Source organism: Schistocerca serialis, chromosome 12 (genome assembly GCF_023864345.2).
Source record: "Schistocerca serialis cubense isolate TAMUIC-IGC-003099 chromosome 12, iqSchSeri2.2, whole genome shotgun sequence".
Lineage (NCBI taxonomy): Eukaryota > Metazoa > Arthropoda > Insecta > Orthoptera > Acrididae > Schistocerca > Schistocerca serialis.
This window is the reverse complement of record NC_064649.1, coordinates 24,157,317-24,180,155: the sequence shown is the minus strand read 5'-3', so window position 1 is coordinate 24,180,155 and position 22,839 is coordinate 24,157,317. Positions and strand designations below refer to the sequence as shown.

The following is a 22,839-nucleotide window of genomic DNA, read 5'->3' as shown; positions in this document are numbered from 1 at the left end:
TGAAAAAATTTGCTAACAGCAATATCTTACAAAAAAATTATTTAATAATGAAACCACGCTGTATTGTGAAATGTCTGTTTCCTTTCATAAAACCCTGCTTCAGTATTACCTGTTCATTAGAAACTGGAGACAAACAAACAAATTATTGGATAATTAAAGATATTTACACTAAGACAACAAAATTATGCACCACATACAGGCAAACAAAATGATCACAATTTCAGAAAAATTGGACGATTCATTCAAGAGAAAGGGATTCACAAATTGAGCAAGTCAATACTGCATCGGCCCATCTCTAGCCTTTGCCTCGGCACTGATTGACAGAGTTGTCTGATGCCCTCCTGAGGAATTCGGTCCAATTGGCACGTTAAGTCATCAGACACCTGAGCTAGTGGGAGGGCCCAGCCCATAATGCTCCAAACGTTCTCAGTCGGAGAGAGATCCAGCAAACTCGTCGGCCGATGTAGGGTGTAGCGTTCACGAAGACGAGCAGTGGAAACTCTCGCCGTGTGCGGACGGGCATTATTTTCTTAAGTGTAAGCCCAGGACGGCTTGTCGTGGAGGGCAACAAAACTGGGTGTAGAATATCACCGACGTCCTGCTGCGCTGTAAGGGTGCCACAGATGTAAACCGGACGGGTCCTGCTATGAAAAGAATTTCACCCAGACCGTCACTCCTAGTTGTGAAGTAATGTAGCGGGCAGTGGTCCGCACGGCATTCTACCGCTGTGTGGCACATCTCCAGACACATCTTCGGCCTGGAATCTCACTGACTGGAGTAGAACTGCCTCGAGTGACGAGACCTGCTTCGAACTGAACTCCGACGACCGGCGAAGACTTTTTGGTGACACTGCGAACAGCAGAGGGATACCGATGTGACAGTTGTCTGCCACACGATATGACAACTGGGACGGATGGTCTGGAGTGCAAATTCTTTATCTACCGGAACTCCTCGGCTCTCATCCACAGCGTCCTTACAAAACAGCAGTATGTCGACGATATTCTGTGCCCTATTTTGTAGCCCTTGACGATACGGCGTCCCAAGATTACACTTAAGGAAAATAATGCCTGCCTGCACACGGCGAGGGTTTCTACTGCTCGTCTTCATGCGTGGCAAACCCTACATCGGCCAGCAAGGTTGCTGGATCTCTCTCCAACTGAGAATCTTTGGAGGATTACAGGCTGGGCCCTCGAACCAGCTCAGGAGTTTGACGATCCAACGTGCCAAATGGACAGAATTTGGCACAGTATCTCTCAGGAGGACATTTGACAACTATCACATAATGATGAGCTGAGTAACTGCTTGCATAAGGGCCAGAGGTGGACCAATGAGTTATTGACTTGCTCAATTTACGAAGCTCTGTGTCTTGAATAACTCACCCAGTTTTTATGAATCAGTAATCATTTGTTTGTCTGTACATGTACATCACATGTACTGATTTCTGTCCCATTCAAACAATTCCTTCATGGTATGCCGTCTTTTTCTTTTTTCTTAGAGTGTAAGTCTCTAGTCGGACACAGTGCTACCTTAAGCACTACAATACATAAAACACCACAATCAGATAGCTTTAGAAGGTACTGTAAATCTTATTGTACAATCGACAAACGTAATGCAAGAAGCTAAGAAATTATATAGTTTGAAGTTAATTGAAAATTTAACAACACAACAAAAGGCAGCTGGAATATTGTAAAAATGATGCAAAGAGTAGTGTACTAAAACACAAAAATTAAAATGATGAGGTGTCACAGATCCTGAGAAAATACTACATGGTTTCAATGAATATTTCAGTTATGTAGCTGAAGACCTAATAAGAATGAACTGCTGTATAACCCGCACATTTCATTTCACACTTTGCATATAGCAACTATTAAAGGTGCTCACAGACTTAAAAAAGTAAACAGCATAACAGACATAATAATGAGGACAAATGGGCAAATACATTCCAGAACTACTGTCCCATATAATTTTATTTTATTCATAACAGATGCAGAAGTTGCAAACATGTTTAGAATAATGGACGTTCTGTACTGATAATGCTATGTGAAATGTGTAAGTCTGGTATAAATGGCATATAAGATAAAGGTCAAAATGATCTGTACAAAGAGCACAATAAACAAAGCATTTCCTTCCAGAATGAGAATTTCACTCTGCAGCGGAGTGTGCGCTGATATGAAACTTCCTGGCAGATTGAAACTGTGTGCCCGACCGAGACTCGAACTCGGGACCTTTGCCTTTCACGGGCAAGTGCTCTACCATCTGAGCTACCAAAGCACGACTCGCGCCCGGTCTCACAGCTCAGATGGTAGAGCACTTGCCCGCGAAAGGCAAAGGTCCCGAGTTCGAGTCTCGGTTGGGCACACAGTTTTAATCTGCCAGGAAGTTTCAAAGCATTTCCTTCATAGGAACACAATGGTTCACAAAGGGCTGACCTAACACCAACAACACGTTCACTGTACTCGTAAAATGACCAAATAGAAAGAATAGGAGTATAGTAACAAAAACCACATAGCGTTTACAGGCTATATGAAGACATCTGGTCAAAAAGAAACTTCCCTGGAAGAATGAGGATGCCGCAGACATATCATTCTTGTATTGAAAGACATGCAAATACAATAATCACAATCAAAACTGGTTCAGAAACATCTGATAAAATCCATTTACATCAGGGGGTCAGGAAAGGGTGTAGTCTACCATCCACAATTAATGCATACATAAATGAACTCTTGAGAAAGAGGAAAATTTTAGTTCACCCTAGTTTAAAAATATAAAAAATGTGAACAACTGTTTATTCACTGATTTATATGTAATGTAGATGAATTGCAAATTGCTGTCCATATGCTGAGACCACTGTGCCAAGAATATAATACGAAGACCTCTACCGATCAAACGGAAGTAAGGATATTAAGAGGAGTCTAACATTAAAGATAGTAAAACAAGTAAAATGTTGCAGTCATCCTGGAAATCAAACAAGCTATCTAAACCATCGAGATGTAATTAAAAATCTTGCAAAATTTTAATATCTTACTGGCACTATAAACAGAACTTCAAAAAAATTAGGTAAGGAATGAAACAAAATTTAAATTTGATAAAACTGTGGCAGTTCTTGTACATCTTTACAGCTGTGAGATCTAAACACACAGAAAAACAAAACTTAGACAAAATAAAAATGCACAAATTACGAAAAGAGCTAGAAGTTAAATGTTTGAAGGGTGTAACAGATTCAATAAAGGTAGAAGCTGAAGTAATGAATTAAAATTAGTGCGAAGGCCGGGACCTGAACCCAGGTCTCCTGCTTACTAGGCAGATGTGCTATCTACATCACCCCCCTTGCATTGTGGCTAACACAGCTGTACAGATTACCTTAACTTTAGCCACGGTGCCGAGGTGATGTAGTGGGCAGCATATCTGCCTTAATACGCTTACTAGCAGGAGACCTGCGTTCCAAGTCCCAGCTTTGGCACAAATTTTAATTCGTTACTTCAGCTTCTGTTCCGATCAAAGATAAAGTTGAGACTCACTATGTCTCCAGGAATATGTAATTCCGTCAGATCAGTAGAAGTAATAGATGAATATAGAGTTAAATGCAAGGACTATGAGGAAAGATTTTCAGAGCAGTGATTACCACTCCTGGCCACGAAATACGCATCACACGGATAAACACATCTCCGAAGACCAGAGGAGAGATGGTGCGAAAGTTCTGTGTTTCAGTGGCTCTTAGCAACAATACAGGACCCAAGAAGAGGAGCTCTCCATGGCTCCTTGCAGTTGATGCTCAGCTGAAGCTGTGGTGTCACTGCCAGACACCACACTTGCTAGGTGGTAGCCTTTAAATCGGCCGCGGTCCGTTAGTATACGTCGGACCTGTGTGTCGCCACTATCAGTGATTGCAGACCGAGTGCCGTCACACGGCAGGTCTAGTCTAGAGAGACTTCCTAGCACTCGCCCCAGTTGTACAGCCGACTTTGCTAGCAATGGTTCACTGACTACATACGTTCTCATTTGCAGAGACGACAGTTTAGCATAGCCTTCAGCTACGTCATTTGCTACGACCTAGCAAGGCGCCATATTCAGTAATTAGAATGAATTTTGAACAGACAATATTGTGAATCATGTACCGTCAAGAGCGACGTTCATCATTAATGGATTAAAGTTAAGTATCAAACTAATTACGTCCGCTTTCTGAATTCTAATTCCTTGTCATGTTCCAGACCTCACGTCAGTATAGTCTTTCCCTCCTCACGCCAGCCTGCGTGAGCTAAAACGCGTGCATTTCGGCCTCCTCTAGTAACACGATGTTGGTTCTTTTGCCAACACAACAGAAGCTATAGACAAGAGTCTTGGCCAATGCCAAACTTGTCACCGTAGGGAGTGGGGGTAGCCACCAGACCCATACATTCCGTAAGTACATTGATAGCTGTAGGGAAAAGTGTAACACAAAACAGGGAGCTGTGATCAGCAAAATGCTCCCGAATCCAAAGCCGTGGAGTGTGGCGAGATACGGTGACACTACACATAACTTTATAGACAATTACAGACACAGGAAAGTCGTGTGAAATGCCGCTTCTAAAGATTATCTGAATAAAAAGTTGAGATGTGTTGCCTTGAGCATCAAGTATTAGATAAAAAGTCTCCTTCATATTACTGTAAAGAATAACATATAGCACTGCAAGTTATGAAGTAGGAAAACAGATAAATAAATCAAAATTTATGAACAGTATATGTGGAAACTGTGGACAAATGTTACCGCTATGGTGACTTATTAGCACATCTGAAAGGAGAGATGGGGCACGTGTTGCTCCCCAACAAACTACTAAAAACACAAATACACTGCTGGCCACCGTAAATGCAACACCAAGAAAGACAAGAAGTAGCACAACAAAATTTATTTTGTAGATAACATGTTGACCAAGTATCAAATGATTACGTTTACAGACGTCTGTGACATGTGGTTCCTGCCAGAATCAGTAGCCAGAGTAGCTGCCATTGTTGGAGATCACCGCTGCCACACGTCTTGGCATTGAGTCAAAGAGACGTTGGATGTGTTCCTGGGGTACAGCAGCCCAAGCAGCTTTCACACGTTGCCAAAGATCATCTGGTGTGGCAGCTGGGGATGTAATCTGGGTCACTCGTTGAGCAACCATGGACCACATGTTTTGTATCGGCGAAAGATCCGGAGAGCGAGCCGGCCAGGGAAGCAATTCAATCTGGTTATTGACGAAGAACCTTTGGACAATGCGTGAGACGTGTGGTCGCGCATTATCCTGTTGAAATATGGCTGCGGCCGAGCCCCGAAGGTAAGGAAGGACAACTGGCTCCAGCACCTCGGATATGTAGCGCCGGCTATTTAAAGTACCGGCAATGCGTACTAGAGGCGTGCGAGAGTAATATCCAATACCGCCCCATACCATAATACCCGGTGCAAGACCAGTGTGACGGTGCATAATGCAGCTGTCCAGCATCCTCTCTCCACGGTGTCTCCACACTGGAATCCGACCATCGTGGTGCTGCAGACAGAAGCGTGCCTCGTCAGTAAAGACAACTTCATTCCATTCTGCTGTCCACATCCGTCTGTCATCACACCATTGGCGACGGAGACGTCTGTGGTTCTGCGTCAGTGGTAGACGAAGCAATGGACGTCTTGCGGACAGACCACTCTGCTGTAAACGGCGTCGAATGGTACACGCGGACACTGGATGATGCGTTACAGACGCAATGTGCTGTGCTATGGTTCGGGATGTCACTGAACGATCCGTCACTGCCATGCGCACAATTTGCCTATCAGCACGTGCAGTGGTGCACCGAGGTGAATGCGATCGACCACGTCGGTCCGTTGTACCCTCTTGCATCCAACGGTCACATACCCGCATTATAGGTGTTTGGTTTCGTCCAACACGACTAGCGATTTCTCTGTATGATAATCCACAATCTCGGTAAGCCACTATCCTTCCTCTGTCGAACTCGGATACTTGATCAAACGATGTTCGCTGTTGTCTACGAGGCATAACTGATCGTCTTGTGAAACAACCACAACGTAAAGACACGTGCCGAACGTACACTCGTCGAAATCGCCAAGCGTTAAATGGCGCTATGAGGTGGCGCCACAGGCGCGCGTGATGTGCGTCTGCGCTGAAATTCTAATCAGTTGCATATCTCATCGCTGCAAACCCATGGTGCAAATTTCACTTGATTCGGATGCTTCCTTCAGGGTGTTGCATTTACGGTGGCCAGCAGTGTAAGCACTAATGACACAAAAAATACAAAATTGGAAAACATAACTTATGTTCTGGTGGACTTTAGTCATGAGATTCCCAAATTTGTCAAGTCCTAGTAATACTTACCTACATTAAATATAATGTTTCACGATTAAAGTTGTGTAAAAATAATTTTTTATAAAATAAAGTACAGATGACGCACTGGAAGTTAACTGATCTTCACATAACAACTATGAACCACCCTAAAGTATTTCACAGTTTCAGGAGTAATCGCTGACATGTTTTATTTTGAAGTGTGAAATAAATGGTTCAAACTGGTATTAAGTCGCAGGTTAGTAGCTAACAAAATGTTATCGCAAGCCTTATCACTGCACGTTCCCGTGCAGAATATCTAAAATCTCGCTGAGGCCGCCTCCTGAATTTGCAAACAAAACATTGTCATCACTTTGTATTTCTCACACCTGTTATTTAGATACTTCGTTATATACTGTCACTTTTACATTTTTTATTGTTGCCTTTTCATCACAATCAATGCAGTGCAAGCTCCTCAGCAAAGAAGGCGAGCATTAGCAGAAGGCTCATACAGTAGGGTGTTGTGTGGAAATGATAACACCCACGTGTACACGTACTCTTCACACAAATTTAGTGGATGCCCTTTTACTCCTACGCATCTGTGACTGCTCAAAAGGAAAGAGGCATCCTGTGGACACAACACTAGCAAGCATAGCAAGCTGCTTCACAAATGATTGAGCCAATACGATTGCTCTGTCATAATTTTGTACTTCAGCTCGTTAGATTTTGCAGTTTGCTGTAATTCTGCTTCAAATAATTCAAGTTTGCCGAGTGAGCAAGAAATTTTGTAAGTGCTAAATGTGAACTGCTGAGTTGTTACCTAAGTGCAGATCTTTCCTTACCTGAGGCTGACAAGCTTTCCCGGAAACCTATCAAATGGCACTCCAGTAATAAGGGAACTGTCGAGTGTCAGGCTGCGCACACCGGATAGTTCGAGGATACTGTCCAGACCTGGCTGCAGCTCTGGAAACTCAAATTCTTCCATGATCAACGTGTGAAGTCGTGGTAGCCTGGCGAGGCAGGGGATCAGGGCTCCGCCCAGACCTTTGCAAGCTGACACATTCAGTCTGGAATAAACAGAGGAAAATGTTAATGCCAATTGTCATCTGTGAAACAGAGCATCTTTGATGAAAATAAAAAATTTATCACCAACTACAAGAGAATGACCTACACAGCTCAACTCCAATCCAAGAGGGGCATTTCGAAAGTTCTGTACACTGTAACATAGAACTAAAGAAAATAATTTACTTTACAAAATACCGTCACAGGCCTTCAATATACTCTCTGTTCCTGCTTATGGCAGCTTCCCAACATTTTGGCAACTTCTTTATTCCAGATAGGGCATCTCCATTGTCGGGCTGTCTGATCGCTTGGGTCACCTCACTGGAAGCTTCTTCAATGTATCAAAATGTTTTCAACAGAATTGTTCCTTCAGTTTGGGAAACAAGCCAAAGTCTAAAGGAAGCTGAGGAAGTAGACCCGTCCATATTTGTAAAATGTTTCTCACGCTGGTATGGTAATATGTAGTGTTGCATTAGTGTGCTAAATGAGGAAATCAGCTCCAAGCACGTCAGGTCTTCTCTGACGAATTCTCGGGCGCAAAACATTTTACAGAAACAGTTTGTAGTATGTGCCAGTTACAGACATCCTCTGGAGCACTATTTGTAGCTATGACTCTGTCCGTGTCATACACAAAGATCGTCATCCATTCACCTTTCAGTGTTGGCGGCAGAATTTTTTCAGGTACTGAAACTTAAAACTTTTACATTGTGACGATTGAAATGCCAGTTCCAGCTCAAAATCTCATATCCACATTTCATCAGGTGCAACTACCCTTTCCAGAAACTGCTGTTCTGTTTGACACCACTGAATCAATTCTTCTGCTATCCTTTTGTGGCCGGCTTCCTGCCCTTCACTCAGGTCATGCGGAACCCATTTGGCCGCAACTTCTCTCACCTTTTAATTTTCAAATTTTGATTTCTGTATGCTAAATTGATAGCTATTTTGGCCTCATATGCAATTTCCTCACGTTTTTCATCACTCCTCTCTCAAAACATCATTAGTAATAACCTGAGAGATGTAGTCTGTTGCAGCTGACAGCCTTCCACTTCTTGGGTTGTTTTTGGTGCTTACCTGACCTTCACAGTAAAAAGCAGAGAACAATGAGCCTGTGTTACGATCCACTACACTGTTCCCACACCCCCCTTTCAAAGTCTTGTAAATTCCCACTGGGTTCTTTCCACACACAAATTTGATTTTGACGTAGCAATGCTGGTCACTACTCCTTGCCGCCGTTAGATAAGCAGCTGCCAGCAGCAAGTCGTATACTCTTAGCTGACTTATTTCTTACATAGTTTAATTCTTAATTTCTTTGTGTGTTTTTGGGTACTTGAATTGTTTAATTCATAAATTTCGGGCATATTATAGTATTTGAGAGTTGAGCATCGTGTTTTAGTACCTGAATAGTGTAAAATCGCGTAGTCTCCTTCCGCCGCCGAGCAGTGTGTCAGCAGTGCACAAGTAGCAGCATTACTGCATTTACTACGCAATCTTGTATTTTAATAAATGTTTAAATTTTCTGTCGAATTGTTTGTGCTCTCTGTAGATTAGTTCAGACGTTCTTTGCACAACAGTTTTTAGCACGGATAGGGACTGCAACTGCTGTGTTCGGATGCGGGCCGAGTTGGCATCCCTTCGCTCCCAGCTTCAGGCAGTGTTGGCTTCGGTCACACAGCTTGAGGCTGTTGCCAATGGGCATCACTGTGGGGGTCCGGATGGGGGTTTGTCGGGGATGGCCAGCTCGTCCCACGCATCCCCCGATCGGATTACGGCTGTGGCTGCCTGGGATATGGTGAGGCTGACCCCTCACCCGTGGTAGAGTGGGAGGTCGTCTCGAGGTGTGGCAGGGGGCGAAAGACATTCCAGAGGGCTGAACCGAAGTCCTCTCCAGTTTGTATGACGAACCAGTTTCAGGCTCTGTCTCTGGCTGATACTGATCTTCAGCCGGACGTGGCTGCTTGTCCTGTTCCAGAGGTTGCCCCTCAGTCTGCAAAATCCAGGTGGTCGCAGAGGGTGGGCTTACCAGTAGTCGGGAGCTCCAACGTCAGGCGCGTAATGGGGTCCCTTGGGGTTATGGCAGCGAGAGAGGGGAAGAAAACCAATGTGCACTCCGTGTGCATACCGGGGGGAGTCATTCCAGATGTGGAAAGGGTCCTTCCGGATGCCATGAAGGGTACAGGGTGCACCCATCTGCAGGCAGTCGCTCATGTCGGCACCAATGATGTGTGTCGCTATGGATCGGAGGAAATCCTCTCTGGCTTCCAGCGGTTATCTGATTTGGTGAAGACCGTCAGTCTCGCTAGCGAGACGAAAGCAGAGCTCACCATCTGCAGCATCGTCGACAGGACTGACTGCGGACTGTAAGGGGTCCGTAAGCCCTTACTATAAGTTTGCACTCGGCACAGGTCGATAGGGCAAGCAATCGATAGTGTCGTGTTGCGAGAGCGAGTGTAGAGTTGAGAGTCAGTCCCATGTTGCGGGCCGAGCTGTGTGGAGGCCTGTTGTTATAATGCAAGGCTTTACCGACAAAGGGAGTGGCCATCGCCGCGGTTTAACCCCTTTGTGTTAGAGAATACTGGGAACGTGAAGAAGTATAATTACGACAGTGATCAGTGATATTTCTGTACCAATATTTTGGTTTCGCGTCTACCGCACCGGCATCATTTTGGATTGCAGTGATTGTATTAGCGTGCGACGATAATGGATAAGGAAGAAGCCTGTGCTGAGATTAGCCGTAATTAAATATGTATGACGAAGGCAGTGGCTGTCTCCTTCTTTTTGTGTTTTTGAGACGAATATAGGTTCTTGATTAGTAAAGCTGTGTTGGTGTTCTTCTTGTTACCAGACATTTCATTATTACAGCATTTGAGAAAGAAACTGGAAAGTAACAACTCCGTAGGAGTCAATTCCGATTGCCAGCCCCATTAGGTACATGGTCACATTAATTAATAATTGTTGGGCTGCTATTCGATCAGATCAGGTCGGTTAAAGATATAAATCGGAGGTGTTACAGGACCTTTGGTACAGAGCCGAGTGGAGGGTCTGAATCAGAGGCTGAGACGGCTCTGCGACCGTATGGGCTACAGATTCCTAGACTTGCGCCATAGGGTGGTGGGGTTTCGGGTTCCGCTGGATAGGTCAGGAGTCCACTACACACAGCAGGCGGCTACACGGGTAGCAGGGGTTGTGTGGCGTAGACTGGGCGGTTTTTTAGGTTAGATGGCCTCGGCCAAGTACAGAAAGGGCAACAGCCTCAAACGGTGTGGGGCAAAGTCAGGACATGCGGGGACCAAGCAGCAATCTGAATTGTAATTGTAAACTGTCGAAGCTGCATTGGTAAAGTACCGGAACTTCAAGCGCTGATAGAAAGCACCGAAGCTGAAATCATTGTAGGTACGGAAAGCTGGCTGAAGCCAGAGATAAATTCTGCCAGAATTTTTATAAAGGCACAGACGGTGTTTAGAAAGGAGAGGTTACACTCAACAACCGAGCTAGGTTAATAATTGGCTCCTTTTACCGACCTCCCAACTCAGCAGTAATAGTGGCAGAACAACTGAGAGAAAATCTGGAATACATTTCACATAAATTTTCTCAGCATGTTATAGTCTTAGGTGGAGATTTCAATTTACCAGATATAGGCTGGGACACTCAGATGTTTAGGACGGGTGGTAGGGACAGAGCATCGAGTGACGTTATACTGAGTGCACTAACCGAAAATTACCTCGAGCAATTAAACAGAGAACCGACTCGTGGAGATAACATTTTGGACCGACTGATAACAAACAGACCCGAACTTTTCGAGTGTGTGTACGCATAACAGGGAATCAGTGATCATAAGGCCATTGCAGCATCCCTGAATATGGAAGTAAATAGGAATATAAAAAAAAGGGAGGAAGGTTTATCTGTTTAGCAAGAGTAATGAAAGGCAGATTTCAGACTACCTAACAGATCAAAACGAAAATTTCTGTTCAGACACTTACAATGTTGAGTGTTTATGGAAAAAGTTCAAGGCAATCGTAAAATGCGATTTAGACAGGTACGTGCCGAGTAAAACTGTGAGGGACGGGAAAAACCCACCGTGGTTCAACAACAAAGTTAGGAAACTACTGTGAAAGCAAAGAGAGCTTCACTGCAAGTTTAAATGCAGCCAAAACCTCTCAGACAAACAGAATCTAAACGATGTCAAAGTAAGCGTAAGGAAGGCTATGCATGAAGCGTTCAGTGAATTCGAAAGTAAAATTCAATGTACCGACTTGACAGAAAATCCTAGGAAGTTCTGGTCTTACGTTAAATCAGTAAGTGGCTTGAAACAGCATATCCAGACACTCCGGGATGATGATGGCATTGAAACAGAGGATGACACGCGTAAAGCTGAAATACTAAACACCTTTTTCCAAAGCTGTTTCACAGAGGAAGACTGCACTGCAGTTCCTTCTCTAAATCCTCACACAAACCAAAAAATGACTGACATTGAAATAAGTGTCCAAGGAATAGAAAAGCAATTGAAATCATTCAACAGAGGAAAGTCCACTGGACCTGATGGGATTCCAATTCGATTCTACACAGAGTATGCGAAAGAACTTGCCCCCCTTTTAACAGCCGCATACCGCAAGTCTCTAGAGGAACGGAAGGTTCCAAATGATTGGAAAAGAGCACAGGTAGTCCCAGTCTTCAAGAAGGGTCATCGAGCAGATGCGCAAAACTATAGACCTGTATCTCTGACGTCGATCTGTTGTAGAATTTTAGAACATGTTTTTTGCTCGCGTATCATGTCATTTCTGGAAACTCAGAATCTACTCTGTAGGAATCAACATGGATTCTGGAAGATTGTGAGAGACCCAACTCTCTTTATTTGTTCATGAGACCCAGAAAATATTAGATACAGGCTCCCAGGTAGATGCCCGCACTGTCGCCTGATAAACAAAGTAAGAGCCTACGGAATATCAGACCAGCTGTGTGGCTGGATTGAAGAGTTTTAAGCAAACAGAACACAGCATGTTGTTCTCAATGGAGAGACCTCTACAGACGTTAAAGTAACATCTGGCGTGCCACAGGGGAGTGTTATGGGACCATTGCTTTTCACAATATATATAAATGACCTAGTAGATAGTGTCGGAAGTTCCATGCGGCTTTTTGCGGATGATGCTGTAGTATACAGAGAAGTTGCAGCATTAGAAAATTGTAGCGAAATGCAGGAAGATCTGCAGCGGATAGGCACTTGGTGCAGGGAGTGGCAACTGACCCTTAACATAGACAGATGTAATGTATTGCGAATACATAGAAAGAAGGATCCTTTATTGTATGATTATATGATAGCGGAACAAACACTGGTAGCAGTTACTTCTGTAAAATATCTGGGAGTATGCGTACGGAACGATTTGAAGTGGAATGATCATATAAAATTAATTGTTGGTAAGGCGGATACCAGGCTGAGATTCATTGGGAGAGTCCTTAGAAAATGTAGTCCATCAACAAAGGAGGTGGCTTCGACCTATACTTGAGTATTGCTCATCAGTGTGCGATCCGTACCAGGTCGGGCTGACAGGGGATATAGAGAAGATCCAAAGAAGAGCGGCGTGTTTCGTCATAGGGTTGTTTGGTAAGCGTGATAGTGTTACGTAGATGTTCAGCAAACTCAAGTGGCAGACTCTGCAAGAGAGGCGCTCTGCATCGCGGTGTAGCTTGCTGTCCAGGTTTCGAGAGGGTGCGTTTCTGGATGAGGTATCGAATATATTGCTTCCCGCTACTTATACCTCCTGAGGAGATCACGAATGTAAAATTAGAGAGAGTCGAGCGCGCACAGCGGCTTTCCGGCAGTCGTTCTTCCCGCGAATCATACGCGACTGGAACAGAAAGGGAGGCAATTACAGTGGCATGTAAAGTGCCCTCTGCCACACACCGTTGGGTGGCTTGTGGAGTATAAATGGAGATGTAGATGTAGATGTAATTTAACCTGACCCTGTCTCAACTTCCATTAAACGGAATTACTCACACGTATGACCTTCAGGTGTGAAGTCTCGTTCCCAACTGACACAAATTTCCAACTCTATTATGCCACTCTAACGGTCGTGAGTGCATAGTGCGCACAACTTTTGAAATGGTCCTCGTAACACAGATGGGAGAAAATGACACATATGCTCATACTTAATAAGTGTCACAACAGATGGTACGGGACTCACAATAACAATACCTTACACAAAAGGGAAGGCTCTGAAGCAAGGAAAACAACTGTGTCTCAATTTGAAGCATTAAAGTTATACTATACATATAAACAGCCTAAATATCTGGATATAATTCTCAATTTGCAAGTCCTCGATAGCACAGTGGGAAAGAATGAATACTGTAAGTAAACCACTCTCTTACTGTAAGAAAAGTTAAAGCTGTACTCAATACAACATTAAAAATAAATAAGTAAATGTAAAAGTCAATGAAACAGTACCTGAGTTGTATCGCATATCACTGCCCCCTATTCCGCAATGAAAATGATGCAGCTATGACTAAATCAAACATTTAAACACCTGAAACTTCCTGGCAGATTAAAACTTTGTGCCGGGACAGGGCCACGAACCTGTGAACATTGCCTTCTGCAGCTACCGATTGAGCTACCCGAGTACGACTTGTGACTCGACCTCACAGCTTTACTTCTGCCACTACAGATTCTCCTGACTTCCGAACCTTACAGAAGTTCTCTCACATACGAGGCACATTTAAATATACTAAGGTTTTTTTTTTTAATAAATAGTGTATTTGAAAAAAATTACGGAATATTGTCAATACATCTGTTGACTATTTTTCTACATAATCGTCATCCTGTTCAATGAACGTGGTGAGCCACGGCACAAGCTTCTTTACACACTCCTCGAAGAACTCTCCTGCTACCTCCTTACCCTACTTCAGAGCATCTTTCTGCACCTGCTGCTGGTCGGTTCAAAATTTAGTTCCACTCGCGTGCTTCCACAGAGGTGAAAAGGTGATAATCTGAAAGTGCCAAGTCAGGGGAATATGGGGGTGGTTCGAAACATCTCACTCAAATAAGTCCAAGACAGCCTCGGTGGCTAAGGCTGCGCGAAGGTGGGTGTTGTCGTGCAATGAGCACACTCCTCTCCTCAGCATTCCCCTCTTCTTGTTTTGCGACGTTTCTAGCATTTGTAGACTTAGAGAAAGCTTTTGACAATGTTGACTGGAATACTCTCTTTCAAATTCTAAAGGTGGCAGGGGTAAAATACAGGGAGCGAAAGGCTATTTACAATTTGTACTAAAACCAGATGGCAGTTATAAGAGTCGAGGGACGTGAAAGGGAAGCAGTGGTTGGGAAGGGAGTGAGACAGGGTTGTAGCCTCTCCCCTATGTTATTCAATCTGTATATTGAGCAAGCAGTAAAGGAAAGAAAAGAAAAGTTTGGAGTAGGTATTAAAATCCACGGAGAAGAAATAAAAACTTTGAGGTTCGCCGAAGACATTGTAATTCCATCAGAGACAGCAAAGGACTTGAAAAAGCAGTTGAATGGAATGGACAGTGTCTTGAAAGGAGGATATAAGATGAACATCAACAAAAGCAAAATGAGGATAATGGAATGTAGTCAAATTAAGTCGGGTGATGCTTAGGGAATTAGATTAAGAAATGAGACATTTAAAGTTGTAAAGGATTTTTGCTATTTGGGGAGCAAAATAACTGATGATGGTCGAAGTAGAGAGGATATAAAATGTAGACTGGCAATGGCAAGGAAAGTGTTTCTGAAGAAAAGGAATTTGTTAACAGAGTACAGATTTAAGTGTCAGGAAGGCGTTTCTGAAAGTATTTGTATGGAGTGTAGCCATGTATGGAAGATAAACGTATACGATAAATGGTTTAGACAAGAAGAGAATAGAAGTTTTCAAAATGTGGTGCTAGAGAAGAATGCTGAAGATTAGATGGGTAGATCACATAACTAATGAGGAGGTACTGAATAGAATTGGGGAGAAGAGAAGTTTGTGGTACAACTTGACTAGAAGAAGGGATCAGTTGGTAGGACATGTTCTGAGGCATCGAGGGATCACCAATTTAGTACTGGAGGGCAGTATGGAGGGTAAAAATCGTAGAGGGAGACCAAGAGACGAATACACTAAGCAGATTCAGAAGGATGTAGGCTGCAGTAGGTACTGGGAGATGAAGAAGCTTGCACAGGATAGAGTAGCATGGAGAGCTGCATCAAACCAGTCTCAGGACTGAAGACCACAACAACAACAACAACAACAACAACATGGTCTCACAATATCTTTGTGCACTGACGGTCTCACTCTGAGGCGGATGTTTGACCAAAATAATGCCCTCCCACTCCCAAAACACTGGGGCCTCGATTCTTTTGCCCAAAAGTGTGGTTTTGAATTTTTTGGCAGATGGGGCATTGGTGTGATGCCACTGTGATGACTGTCTTTTTATCTCAGGTGAGTAATGAGCCACCCAAATTTCATCTCCAGTCACAACAGATCTCAGAAAATCCTCACCTTCCGATGCGAGTCGCTCGAGAAATTCGCGGTCGCTACTGACCCGACTTATCTAGTGCTGCTCTGTCAGCTGTTTTGGGACCCATCTTGCACACAGTTTCTGGTATCCCAGCACCTCTGTGATTGTTTCGTATAAGAGAGTTCTGGGGAGTTGTAGAAACATTGCAGAAATTTCATCAGGTGTGAACTGGTAATCTTTATGTACAGTTTCCATAATTTTTGGACCAACTCATCACTCGAAACAGCGATTCTTGGACTCTTTGTTCTGTACACCTTTGCTGTAAACTGCTTTTATTATCAAAAAAATTTCAGTCGCCATTATTCCTTTTGTGACTACGAAGCGGATCATGGCATGTGGCTCACATCTGGCAGGATTTCTCACAAACATCTTTTACACAACTGGACACAACAACACGAGTTTACATAGTTTTGTGTTCCTGCAATCCCCGCTCTGATCAGGGGATCCGCCTCTGCCATTCAAGTGTTGTCAACCCACAAGAAATAAAAAATCACAGCCTGTTATAGTCACGGAACACTTACTTTTCTAACTCGCCTTGCATCTTGAGGGGTGGGGGTGGGGGTGGGGGGGTGGGGGAAATTGTGGAGTAATGGCTTAGCCACAGCCTGGGGAATTACTTCCAGAAAGAATTATCACTCTGCAGTGGAGTGTGCACCAAGTAGAAACTTTCTGGCAGGCTGAAAATGTGAAAACTGGAAAGTAGGAGAAAGGTAATTGTGGCCGTAAAGCTCTGAAGCAGGGTCACGTGCTGGGCTCGGAGAGCTCAGTCGGTACAGCACTCGTCTCAAAAGCCAAAGGTACCCGGTTCGAGTCCCGGTCCAGTGCACAGTTTTCCTTTGCCAGGAAGTTTCCCGCCAGTTTTAAGTAGTTAGGAGCTAGGTACCAAGTGCAGAACACAATTTAAATTAATTCTCATATTGGCAGCACCGAATTAAAAATGTATACTTGCACTTCACATGCCCCCCCCCCCCCCCCCACTCCAATATACACACACTACTAGAGAAATTCCAGAAGTTCACAGTATTTTTACACCAATCTGTACTCGAGTACATACAAAACTCTTATGCAATATGTATGTGAAATTTCATTGTCCTAGAGGTCTTATCTCAAACTGGTAGTTTTTTGTCTTGAGAGATTTAAAGGCATTAACTTATGACCTGTTGGTAAAGGTGTACAAGGATAAATTTTTAATTGCTTTAGTGTCAAGATAGTTATAGCACAATTATGGGGGAAAGGTACAGAAATTTTTGGGGGGGGGGAGAGAGAGAGAGGAGGGGAGGGGTGGGGGAGCAGCGGGGGAGAGAGGGGGAGGGGAGGGGGAGAGAGGGGGAGGGGAGACGGAGAGGGGGGAGGGGAGGGGGAGAGAGGGGGAGGGGCGGGGGGAGGGGCGGGGGGAGGGGCGGGGGGAGGGGGGAGAGAGGGAGGGGGGAGAGAGGGAGGGGGGAGAGAGGGAGGGGGAGAGGGGGAGGGGGGAGAGGGGGAGGGGGAGAGGGGGAGGGGGGAGAGGGGGAGAGGGGGAGGGGGGAGAGGGGGAGGGGGGAGAGGGAGAGGGGGGAGAGAGGGAGGGGGGAGAGAGGGAGGGGGGAGAGAGGGAGGGGGTGTAACAGTAATCATTATGAATAAGGGTTTATTGAGTTAATATGTCCACAACATAAAAACTGCCCTCTGTATTTACTTTTCTTTTATGTATGAGAAATACTCTGAATGAAATGTAATTCTGGGAACTATTTGTTTATAGACATTCTGACAAATACTAACTAAATGATAGTTGTACCAGACATATGCTCCACCACACACCAAGGTGGCCTGTGAAGTAGCGATTCAGATGCAGAGATGGAGATGCAGAGAGATCTGATTTGTTGTAGGAGCTCCATTATCAGAAGAAACCTGAAAATAAGACAAGTTTCTTCCTCTGTATTTTCACTTTCCTGGGAAATTATACGAAGCTGTACTGTCCAGAATTGGTATGACAATTGGGCAAAATTGCCTTGAGCGCTGATGCAATAATACCACAAAAGCACTAGGTTGAAGAAACCCGTTTGATAAAACACTGTGTTCCGCTTCTCGAAGACATCTGCAACTGCCTCTGCACACCCTCATCTGACAGAAATCATCAACCCTTCGAGGCCTTTTTTAACCCCCTAACTTTGTGATCTTTTTTTCCAAATTATATTCCAAAAAAATTTTTTTTTAATTAACAAAAACCATCCTGCAATGAATGACATTACATATAGACACATAAGACAGCTTTTAAAGCTCAAAATAATGAGTTACAAAATTTTGAAAATCATTAATAATAAAATCCTGACAATACTCGTGCACTTAACTTCACCTAACACGTCTGAAACTATAAGTCATTTTTTATTTTTTGTTCATCTATGAAGTCTAACCACATATTTCTCAACTGTTTCCTGTGAACAAAAATCTCGGAGGAGCTGGCTGGAGCACAGCAAATGTATTTCTCTCTGGGCACTGGTAAGCACTTGTCACTCGACTTACGAACTGTCATCATTTTCAGCCTCTAATGAACTACTTCTTGTTCTTAACTTTTGGAGATGCTAAATTCAATGTCAATTCAGGATCGCGATAGCCATCCTTTTTCGAAAGCACTGCCTAGAGGAGAGAGGCTGCCAGCACATTTTGCTGTCGCGTATCCAAGGACGACATTTAGCACAAACTGGCACGAGCAAAACACGACAGCGGGGTTACAAATGTAGGACCAGATAGTCTCTACTGTTCGAAATCACCGAGAACCCTCCTGCCACATCACACTGCACTGAAGCACATACGCAGACAGCACACACAGGTATAACTCATACACAAGTACAAATGTAGTCAACATTTTCCAGGTTTTAGTGTACGTTGTTGTTGTTGTTGTAGTTAGTTATCATCATCATCATCATCATCATCAAGTTTTATATTAGTTAGACTATTTTTTTCTCTATAGTCGATGAAATGTTAGCATAAATCCTCCGAACTTTGTCTTTTTCAAATTGTTTTAATAACTTTTGAGTTTTCAAAACACCAAGGTTTAAATCAATAAAACCTGTGACACATTAAATTGCCCGAGTCTTCTTTTTAATAGTTACTTTAATAGAAACAGGATATTTCTGTACGTCCCAGACAAAAGATAACACTTTGTAAGACTGACAGTGTAAAGTCACAGTCTTTTGCAATATCTTCAGATGACCAAATAGATGCTGTCCTTTCATAAACACTTCTTGTTGAGAGTCAGAAAAAAAAGCCTTGAATCACTTTTTGAATATGTTTTAATTTCACATAACTCAAGCCCCACATAAAGAGAAAAGAACCTCTAAATCTGCATTGTTTTGCCGAAGATCTTTTCTTTCTGATTCTGTAATTTCTAATTGTTGGCATAAATTTGCACTGTTGCATTTACAGCAGTTTTCGTTTTCACAATTAACGTTTTGTCTAGTAGTAATTTCTTCATTACATGGTAGTATATTTTCCTCTAAAATATCATTTACTTCTTCACGGTAACTTTGTTTTGTACCTGACTATTTCCCACATTGTTAGGCTCATTATTACTCCCTAAATCATAATGGAGGATGGTAAATTTAGAGTAGGAATAGCATCAGTCTTCATCTTGTGTTCTGAAGCGATTTTCAACAGTTCACTTTTCAACTGAAAACGAATCTGCACATTTACAAGCATTTACCCATTTTCATTTCATCTTATCATTTTTAGGAAATATATGAACTTCAATCCTAACTAACTTGTGTGCTACGGCTAGTACAACTGGCGATCACATGGCAAATCATTAGTTTTCACTTGAAAACTCATTGTAAAAATCACTCAATACACTGATAATTACAGCATAACTGAGCCCAATCAGTAGTCACTAATAAAAAAATCACACATCCGTAAATAACCTCAGTTTCATTCGCAACTGCAATTACAACAAAATACGTTATGGCAATTGCACGCTCCCGGTCGGGTTCACTCTGACGTCAGCAACACAGCTTGCTACTGCACGTACAGCTCGTGATCCCTACTGTGTGTTCTAGTATCTGTGGCTGCATCACTCCAGCTAAAACTCTATCCCAGAGTATCAACTGTTGTAGCGGAGTGCAACCGTCTCAGCAGTCCGTTACCAGATGTTTCGGGTGGCAAATCTAGAGAATTCAGATTTTGCACCGTTTTGCTCAGAGATATTGCCAAGGAGACTTCAACGGATACGTGACAGCCACCGGCCTTAACACGTCAGAAATGTAACACCTGCTGTCTGAATTATACGTTTTTCTATGCAAACTTGATCCTGTTGTGTAGGCAGTGAAACTCATAGCATCACACTGGGAGCCGAATCCATATGTCAACGATAGTCACAACCCGACAACGTTCATTCTGCTCCGCGTGTCAGAGCAGGTACGAGGGTGAATCAAATACGAAGCAGAATTTGTTTTACACATCTTTTCGCAAAAACGTTGCGGCACTATCTCTGCACATTGTTGCTTTCATTTTCAGTGATTGTTGTCCACTGCTAGAACATTTCTTTAGTCAAAATCACGATGACAGAGCAAGAGGTAAGTTATCTGTTACGTGAAGCCTTATAATTGAGTTTCTCACAACATGGGGTGTAAAACAGTCCGAAATTTTGAAATGAGGTATTTCAGTGTCTCTGTTGTTCAGAAGTCCTGTGCTATGTTCCTTCGTACGAGCACGCTCCTCCGAAGGAACAGGCACTGCGGTTACTACAGCCATTATGAAATATGTGAAATGTATTTGCAGTGCAGATAGGGGCAACTGTCACCTGTAGAAATGGTATGACAGAAATGAAAATTTGTGCTCGACTGGGACTCGAACCCGAATATCCCACTTATCGCGAGCTGTCGCCTTACCGTTAGGCTATCCGAGCACACTCCACTGTCAGACCCAAACTTTTGTATGTCGTCAACCGTGTGTCTATGACCTCCACTCTTATATTCATTACGTACCGTATTTACTTGAATCTAAGCCGCATTCGAATCTAAGCCGCACCTGAAAAATGAGACTCGAAATCAAGGAAAAATAATTTTCCCGAATCTAAGCCGCACCTGAAATTTGAGACTCTAAATTCAAGGGGAGAGAAAAGTTTTAGGCCGCCACCTCCAAATTGAAACAAAGTTGGTCCATTGTAATAGGAGACACAATTTAGATCAAATGAATGACGGTACAGCTACAGTAGTTTGATTCCAGTCGTAAGCTTGGCAGTTTACCAGGTAGCCATTGCTATGCGTCAGGCGCTCCGTCCGTTATTTATACAGGTACCCTTCCTTTTTTCACGTGCTTCGTCTGGTTCGAATTGATTGCTCATTTTTCTTTGATCTGATAAGTGCCGTTCTCTTTGTTATAGGTGTTTACGTCACTCTAAGCTGAAAATGCATTACTGTACTGTGTCATGCACTGTTTGTCGCATTCTGATAATGAGTGTTAACGGCCTTTCGCCGCTCGGGGCATGGCTTGCTTTTGTGCGCGCTACCGCCGCTTACTGTTAAAAAAAGATAGGAATTGTCTCATAAGCGACATAATGGCAAGAGACTGCTGTTTGTTCTTGCTTACATTGCTGCTTTCTTTGATAATGATCAACAAGAACCAAATAATAGACGGCGTATGATAGAAGATGTTCTGAACGAGAGTTTAGCGAAAATTTTTCCCCATTTGAAAATCTTTGCAGACGCCGCTTTAGTACATTACATTACATTCTGCACAGTAATTAGTCATCTTAGATTTAAAAATCTAGTCAATAGCCGTGCTTAATTTCTGACCGTATCACTAACAGGCATAAGAATAATACGAATATAAACATGAGATGATATGTATATTATTCCGCGTTTGCTATTGTCTCACTCTAGTTTCGTAGTTTATAAGCCAGGCAGGATTCAAATGAGATAGCAGCAAACACGAAAGGATACATGGCAAAATAATTATATTCGTATTATTCTTATGGTGAAGAGAATACTGCATGTGATTCACAATTCATAAAAGTTCCTATCAGCAACCATCTCTTCGCACAGGTAGGAAAAAATTCAGAACGTAGAGTTGGCCATATTGCCAAACACCCCAAAGTCTTGCCACTCGGATTTTCGTAGTAAATTGAAATGCTGCTACATTCGAAGATGAACAATACGGAATTTGTATTTACTTCGTTGGATAATGTTTGAAAATGCAGTGGTCGAAACTCGGGGCGGAGAAACGAGCTCGTCGTCCACCTTTTTTTTAAAGTTATTTACTGATGCAGAGGTTTTGGTGCCAGTATTTATCTTTGTGCCTGCAAAGCATGCCTGTGTAGCGCTACATATATTCGACGGCAGAAGTTAGTTGTGGCGGCACCTACCAACATTTTTAAGAACTTCCGCTTACTTTGCACTCTATTCTAAGCCGCAGGCGGTTTTTTGGATTACGAAAACCGGAAAAAAAGTGCGGCTTAGATTCGAGTAAATACGGTATATTCCTGTACAGGGGAACATTGGTTTGAGTCCCAGTCTGGCGCAAATTTTTACTATCGTCATGCCACTATGCAGCAGACTGTTTCCCATATTCCAAACTGAGAGTACATTTCGTGTATTTCATAACATCTGTAGTCACCAGCGTACCTGTTTCTTCTGACGTGGGCGCACGTTCGAGGGAACATTGCATCACACTTCTGAACAACACAGGCACTGCAATACTGTGTTAATTCACCAAAACCAGATAAGTGACTTTCAATTAAAATGTCTCCACTCTTTGGGAATACACGTAATGAATATACAAGTACAGATAGTCAACATACGGTTGACAACTTATGGAAGTTTTGGGCCGGCCACAGAGTGTGCTCGTGCAGCCTAAAGATTAGGCAACCGCTTGCGATAAGCGGGAAATCGGGGTTCGTGTCCCGGTCCGGCAGGAATTTTCATTATCGTCAATCGACTGTACAACTGACGCTTGTCCATACAACTGCGAATACATTTCATGAAATTTTGGAACAGCTTGCGGCACGGTTCAGGGACAACACTCT

At 43.2% G+C, this 22,839-nt stretch overlaps 1 protein-coding gene across 2 annotated transcripts in view; it reads right to left on the bottom strand.

Annotated features, from left to right (window-relative positions):
• The window catches only part of LOC126428040 (uncharacterized), an 82,738-nt gene that overhangs the window by 12,810 nt on the left and 47,089 nt on the right, over window positions 1–22,839 (bottom strand). For both annotated transcript variants that reach the window (XM_050089919.1, XM_050089920.1), the window contains exon 8: window positions 7,127–7,351. In XM_050089919.1, the coding sequence (XP_049945876.1) occupies window positions 7,127–7,351 (225 nt within the window). The remainder of the gene's footprint in view (window positions 1–7,126; window positions 7,352–22,839) is intronic.